Source organism: Scyliorhinus torazame, chromosome 12, assembly GCF_047496885.1.
Source record: "Scyliorhinus torazame isolate Kashiwa2021f chromosome 12, sScyTor2.1, whole genome shotgun sequence".
Taxonomy (NCBI): Eukaryota; Metazoa; Chordata; class Chondrichthyes; order Carcharhiniformes; family Scyliorhinidae; genus Scyliorhinus; species Scyliorhinus torazame.
In genome coordinates this window covers 39342498-39350195 of record NC_092718.1, presented here as the reverse complement: position 1 = coordinate 39350195, position 7698 = coordinate 39342498, and the positions used below count along the sequence as shown (strand labels likewise).

The 7698-nt window shown below is 47.4% G+C and overlaps 1 protein-coding gene across 1 annotated transcript in view; it reads left to right on the top strand.

Annotated features, from left to right (window-relative positions):
• Nucleotides 1–1466: 1466 nt before the first annotated feature.
• Nucleotides 1467–7698, top strand: part of aqp9b (aquaporin 9b) — a 142966-nt gene continuing 136734 nt past the window's right edge. The window contains exons 1-2 of the mRNA XM_072470715.1: nucleotides 1467–1823; nucleotides 7119–7245. Coding sequence (XP_072326816.1) covers nucleotides 1719–1823; nucleotides 7119–7245 — 232 coding nt within the window. The 5' untranslated portion in view covers nucleotides 1467–1718. The remainder of the gene's footprint in view (nucleotides 1824–7118; nucleotides 7246–7698) is intronic.

The following is a 7698-nucleotide window of genomic DNA, read 5'->3' as shown; positions in this document are numbered from 1 at the left end:
TTAAATTTGTAGATCAACCAATCACAATGAATGCATTTGGATAGAGTCAGACAGGTTAATGGCATTTCAAACTGAAATCTGAAGTGTCCCAGGATCGCTATCCTGTGGGAGTCTCCCTAAGGACAGGAATTGGTACTCTCAGAAGCGACTTCCCACCTACAGAAAACTCCCACTGATGCATCTTCAGGATGTGCCCAGTTAACCCACTCCCCTTGTTGACCTATTTGAGTGGTGAAGGGACAAGGGAAATCAGTCAGAGATCTGGGGCCGGATTCTTTTGCCCCGCCCGCCGCAAGTTTGCCACGGGCGGGACGCCGGACCATGACCTCAGCCGGGAATTTCCGGTTGCCGGGCAGGCGCGGCCGGCGAATCCCGCCCCTAATTTCAATATCCAACCTGTGCTCCAAAACAAACCCTTAAAGATATACTGAGAGGTGGGGGTCGGGGCAGCTCGGTGGCACAGTGGTTAACACTGCTGCCTCAAAGGGCAGCACGGTGGCGCAGTGGTTAGCCCTGCTGCCTCACGGCGCCGAGGTCCCAGGTTCGATCGCGGCTCTGGGTCACTGTCCGTGTGAAGTTTGCACATTTTCCCAGTGTTTGCATGGGTTTCGCCCCCACAACCCAAAGATGTGCAGGTAGCTAAATTGCCCCTTAATTGGAAAAAATGAATTGGGTACTCTAAATTTATAAAAACAAAAACACTGCTGCCTCACAGCGCCAGGTCCGGAATTCGATTCTGGCCTTAATAATAATAATCGCTTATTGTCACGAGTAGGCTTCAATGAAGTTACTGTGAAAAGCCCCTAGTCGCCATATTCCGGCACCTGTTTGGGGAGGCCGGTACAGGAATTGGGTGGTTGTTTGGACTGAGCACGCTTTCTCCTGTCTGCGTGGGTTTCCTTCGGGTGCTCCGGTTTCCTCCCACAGTCCAAAGATACGCAGGATAGGTGGATTGGCCGTGCTAAATTGTCCCTATGTGTCCAGGGATGTGCGGGTTAAGCTCAGTGGGGTTACGGGATTACAGGAATAGAGTGGTTAGGGTGCTCTTTCGGAGGGTCGGTACAGACTCAATGGACCGAATGGCCTCCTTCTCCACTGTAGGGATTCTATGATTTTTGGACCAGATGGGAGGGGGGATATTAATTAACACGTGAGTTCATGAGATGTAGTGCCTCTCTTAAACTGGCAGCCAGTTAATTGGATTTATCTGATGGCCTGATGCCTCCCGTTAGCCTGCAGTTGATATCCAAGTTAACTTTTTTTGAGAAAATCGCTGCCCTTTTTCGATCAGTACTTTGGAAAGAGTCCGCTATGTTTACCAGGGACTTTGGGCAGCTGAGCGGTTTTCTAACCTCGGGTGCAGGGTAGAATTGATCGAACGGTGTGTGCTCTGCAAGAGGCGCTGATGATTAACTCACTGGGCTCGCTCATATTTCGGGAAAGGTGCAGATTTCCTATTTCTCCAGTGCCGAAAGCAGTCCGAGTATTTTCCACCTCGCTGTATCTGGGACAGGGGAGTGGGGCGGGGGTGGTTAGTTCCCAGCCGCAACTAGAGGACTTGTGCAAATATTGATCTGCTCAGGACTGACGCTGGAATATCCTTATCAGCCTGTGCCCACTGGCTTCTTAACTCGTGTCGAAGTTCAGAGCTGCGGATTGTGAAAAAGGCGAGGGAGACCAACCTCCCTCTCCAGCAGTAAAGCCCCGAGGCAGCAGCAATGGAAACAGAACCCCAGAAACACAGCCTGACAGACAAATACAAGTTAAAGAACAGCTGGATAAAACAAGGGCTCGCCGAGTTCGTGGGGACCTTTATGTTGATTGTAAGTATTGGCAAGGATGTATTTATTTCCATGCTGGTTCATAGCAGCTGAGGCACCTTGTGCAGGATGACCACAGCACAGGCAGACCTGACTATTATTTCAATGGTTGTGAAGTTTATGGTCAAGATCTATCCAGTGAAATACTAATCAGGAGACAGTAAGGACAAAGTTTTGAAATTGTTTTTCGTGTCTAGAGAAAACACAGGTAAAATGTTTTTAAAAATGCACAATATGTCAATGTGTATTAGTGAATTTTTTTGTTATTTAGAATAGAACCCAAATTGTTAACTCTATACTTTTAAGCGAATGATCTTTTATGCACTGTTTTATTCACTGTAATACTGTTCTGCAGCACCATTCGATTGTAGATTGCTCCTTGTGTATAAGGATCTGAGCTGATTGTTATGAGGTGGTTATTGTCATTGCATACCTCCCAGCAGATAGTCAAACAGGAGCGACACTCAGGGTCAATTTTCTTTTCTTTTTATAAATTTAGAGTACCCAATTCATTTTTTCCAATTAAGGGGCAATTTAGCGTGGCCAATCCACCCACCCTGCACGTCTTTTGGTTGTGGGTGTGAGACCCACGCAGACATGGGAAGAATGTGCAAACTCCACACGGACAGTGACCCAGGGCCGGGATTGAACCTGGGACCTTGGCGCTGTGAGGCAGCAGTGCTAACCACTGCACCTCCATGCTGCCCTCGTTCAGGGTCAATTAAAGAAACTTCCAAGTTGCATTTACATGGTGCCTTCCATCTCCTCAGAACCGGCCTCCCTGGGCCACACGGAGACACTGTTTGAAGTGTCTCCCCGATTATTCTCATAGAGTCTTACATCACAGAGGAGGGACACTGTGTTCATGGAGCCTGTAAGCCTCTTTGAAAGAGCTCGCCAACTCCCTGATCCTCCTGCTCACCACACCACCAGCATTTTTTTTTCTTCTCAAATATTCATCCAACTCCTTTTTGAAAGTTGCTCTTGAACCTGCTTCCATCACCATTTTGACAGTCCAGTCTAGTACCTAACAACTCAGGGTGGAAGGTTACCCGTAACTCCACTCTTGGTCTTGTATAACCAACTTGGGGACAGTTAAGTTCCCACAATGGACATTGACAGAAGCATCAATGAAAGGAATTGCCTTGGGAGTGGGGGGAGGTATTTGGCTCCAGCACAAATCACAATGACACACGTGAATGGATTTTCCACCAAACATCCATTCAAATTATGGTTGCTAAGACTGAGAAGGTTGGAGGGAATCTCCAGTACAGAGCATCTGTCTGCATGGTGTTAGTTAGAATCATCATAGAATTTACCGTGCAAACGGAGGCCATTAGGCCCATCGGGTCTGCACTGGCCCTTGGAAAGAGCACCCTCCTTAATCCCACACCTCCACCCTATCCCCGTAACCCAGGAACCCTAACCTTTTTGGACACTGTGGGCAATTTAGCAAGGCCAAGGCACCTAACCTGCACATCTTTGGACTGTGGGAGGAAATCGGAGCACCCGGAGGAAACCCACGCAGACACGGGGAGAACGTGCAAACTGCACACAGACAGTGACCCAAGCCGGGAATCGAACCTGGGACCCTGGAGCTGTGAAGCAACAGTGCTAACCAGTGTCCTACTGTGCCACCCTAAAGGGATAAATGTTGGCCAGAATATTGCGAGAACCACCCCCTACTATTCAAATCGGCCTTTGGTATTTTTACCTCCACCAGAACAGCCTTGGGTTATGTTCTTACTCAAATCAGGGCATCAAATAACACAGCTTTGAAACACCTTCCCTCCCTCCGCCATCCCACCTTTCTCAGCCCCATCCCACCTTCCCCTCCGTCCCCATCCCATCTTCTTCTCCCTCCCCTCCCCTCCCTCCCCATCACACCTTTCCCTCCACATCACACCTTTCTCTCCCTCTCCATCCTACCTTCTTCTTCCTCCCCATCCCACCTTTCCCTCCCTCTCCATCCCACCTTACACAAGAACATAAGAACTGGGAGCAGGAGTAGGCCACCTGGCCCCTCGAGCCTGCTCCGCCATTCAATAAGATCACAGCTGTTCTTTTGTGGACTCAGCTTCACCTACCTGCCCGCCCACTGTAACCTTTTTATTCCTTTACTGTTCAAAACTCTATCTACCTTTGCCTTTAAAACATCTAATGAGGTAGCCTCAACTGCTTCACTGGGCAGGGAACTCCACAGATTCATGACCGTTTGGGTGAAGAAGTTCCTTCTCAACTCAGTCCTAAATCTGCTCTCCCTTATTTTGAGGCTATGCCCCCTAGTTCTAGTTTCATCCACCAGTGGAAACAACCTCCTTGCTTCTATCCTACCTATCCCCTTCATAATTTTATATGTTTCCATAAGACCATAAAACATAGAAGCAGAATTAGGTCACTCAGCCCATCGAGTCTGGTCCACCATTCAATCATGGCTGATATCTTTCTCATCCCCATTCTCCTGCATTCTCCCCATAACGTCTGATCCCCTTATTAATCAAGAACCTATTTATCTCTGACTTAAAGACACTCAGTGATTTGGTCTCCACAGCCTCCTGTGGCAGAGAGTTCCACAGATTCACCACCCTCTGGCTGAAGAAATTCCTCCTCACCTCTGTTTTAAAGGATCGTCCCTTTAGTCTGAGATGGTGTCCTCTGGTTCTAGTTTTTCCTACAAGTGGAAACATCCTCTCCACATCCACTCTATCCAGGTCACGCAGTATCCGGTAAGTTTCAATAAGATCCCCCCCTTATCCTTCTAAACTCCAATGAGTACAGATCCAGAGTCCTCAACCGTTCCGCATATAACAAGCTCTCCATTCCAGGGGAACCTCTTCTGGACCCTTTCCAAAGCCAGCACATCTTTCCTTAGATACGGGGACCAAAACTGCTCACAATACTCTAAAGGGGTCTAATCAGAGAATTATACAGCCTCACAAGTACATCCTTGGTCTTGTATTCTAGTTCCTGGTCTTGTATTTGTTTGTTTCGATAAGATCCCTCCTTATTCTTCTCAATTCCAGTAAGTATAGTTCCAATCTCCTTCACCGCTCCTCTTTAACTAATTGTCTCAACTCCAGAATCAACCTAGTGAATCTCCTCTGCACCCCTTCTAGTAGATCCTTTCTCAAGTCAGGAAACCAAAACTGTACACAGTACTCCAGGTGTGGCCTCACCAGGTGTGGCCTCACCAGCACCCTATACAGCTGCAACATAACCTCCCTGTTTTTAAACTCCATCCCTCTAGCAATGAAGGACAACATTCCATTTGCCTTCTTGTAAATGTAAATAATCTTTATTGTCACAATTAGGCTTACATTAGCACTGCAATGAAGTTACTGTGAAAAGCCCCTAGTCGCCACACTCCGGCGCCTGTTCGGGTACACGGAGGGAGAATTCAGAATTCTCAGCTGGTACGGGAATTGAACCCAGGCTGCTAGCCTGGCTCTGCATGACAAACCAACTGTCTAGCCCACTGAGCTAAACCGGTCCTGATTACTTGTTGCACCTGCAAAACATGCACAAGGACACCCTGGTCCCTCTGCACAGCAGTATGCTGCAATTTTGTACCATTTAAATAATAGTCCATTTTGCTGTTATTCCTACCAAAATGGATGACCTCACAATCAACATTGAACTCCAGCGGCCAGCCCCTTGCCCATTCACTTAAACCAGCTATATCCCTCTGCAGACTTTCAGTGTCCTCTGCACACTTGGCTCTACTCCTCATCTTAGTGTCATCTGCGAACCTTCACACATGACACTTGGTGCCCAACTCCAAATCATCTCTGTAAATTGTAAACAATTGCAGTCCCAAAGCTGTTCCCTGAGGCAGACCACTAGCCACTGATTGCCAACCAGAAAAAAAAAACATTTATCCCCACTCTTTGCTTTCAGCCCAATCCCACCTCCCTCCCATACCATCCCACCTTCCCCCCATTTCCCAGCTCTCCTCCCTCCCCATCTCACCTTTCCCCATCCCCTCCCTCCCTATCCTCTCCCTCCCATCCCACCTTCCCCCTCCCCACCCCACGCCTCATCCCACCTTCCCCTGCCCCATACTATCCCACCTTCCCCTCCCCATCCCAGTCTCCTCCCTCCCCATCTCACCCGTCTCTCCCTCCCATCCTACCTTCCCCTCCCCACCCCACATTCCCATCCCACCTCCCCTCCCCTACATCCCACCTCCCCTCCCCCTGAGAGGTCTTGACAGGGTGGACGTGGAGAGGATGGCCGGGATTCTCTGGCTGTTGGATTTCCCTCTTCCCGCCAGCAGTGCAGCCCCCCCTTCCATGGGTTTTCCAACCGCGTGAGGTGCCTTCAATGGGAAATCCGCTTGACAAACGGCGTGAGTATAGAATCCTGCTTTCAATGAACAATACACCGCCGAGAAACATACGGCTGGGGGACCGGAGAATCAGACTCGATGTTTCCTCTTGTGGGTGAATCTAGATCTAGGGGTCACTGCTTAAAAATAAGGGGTTGCCATTTAAAATGGAAATGAGGTGAAATATTTTCACTCGGTGGGTCGTGAGTCATTGGAACTCTCTTCCTGAAAAGGCAATAGAAGCGGAGTCTTTGAATATTTTTAAGGCAGAGGAGGATGGTTTCTTGGTAAACAAGGGGCCATTACATTACTGGGGGTAGGCGGGATGCAGATTTGTGGTTACTCTCAGATCAGCCATGGTCTTATTAAAACATGGAGCAGGCTCGAGGGGCTGAATGGTCTCCTAGTTTTCCCCTTTTTTCTCCTTTTTTCTTTCTTGTTTCCTTTTAATGGAGACATTAAAAGGCATTTGCATTAAAGGCATTTTTCCTGCGTGAAGAATGGTAACCACATTCAGGTTAAGAGGGCAGCACGGTAGCACAAGTGGATGGCACTGTGGCTTCACAGTGCCAGGGCCCCAGGTTCGATTCCCCGCTGGGTCACTGTCTGTGCGGAGTCTGCACGTTCTCCCCGTGTCTGCCTGGGTTTCCTCCGGATGTTTCGATTTCCTCCCACAGTCCAAAGATGTGCAGGTTAGGTGGATGGGCCATGATAAATTGCCTTTAGGGACCAAAAAGGTTAGGAGGGGTTATTGGGTTATGGGGATAGGGTGGAAGTGGGGGCTTAAGTGGGCCGGTACAGACTTGATGGGCCGACTGGCCTTCTTCTGCACTGTATGTTCTATGTAATATGTCAAGTGTTTCAAATTTCATAATTCTGTGCGCATTAAGGAAAGAGATTATGTTATCTTCCATGGAATATCTTTTAAACAATACAATTGTAAACTTTGCTCAAAATCCTCTATATTGCAGCTCTTTGGTTGCGGTTCACTTGCCCAATCAGTACTGAGCAGAGGCGTTAGTGGCAACATGCTGACTGGTTCCATTGGCTTCTCATTTGGACTCACCATAGCTGTTTATGCTACCATAGGAGTGTCAGGTAGGTGTTGAGTATTATCCTTGATACAGTGACAAAACTAGTGGGTTTTAATTGTTGATACAACAGGTGGATATTTAGGCAAAGCTAAACTTTCCTATTCCACTGTAGCTCCTGAATTGTTTAGCATTCTTGAAGATAACAGAGATTAAATACTTTAATGTTTGAACGTAGCCTTGGGAACACAGGGCAGATATAATCCTCCGACTGTTAACAGATCAAAAATAATGTTTTTCTTGGCTAGCCTGCCTTTTTAATAAAATATTCAGGTCATACATTAATAATTTGTAACAAAACAATTTAAATATCGCAAGTAACTCAATGTATCATTAATCCTTTCCAAATAAAATCCTCACTTAATGTTAATTTTGAACAATTCTAATAAGCGTTTTTTCATTGAATTTGGCAGTATTTTACACTTATCTGTAGACTTTCCATGGGGTTTTGCATAACAAG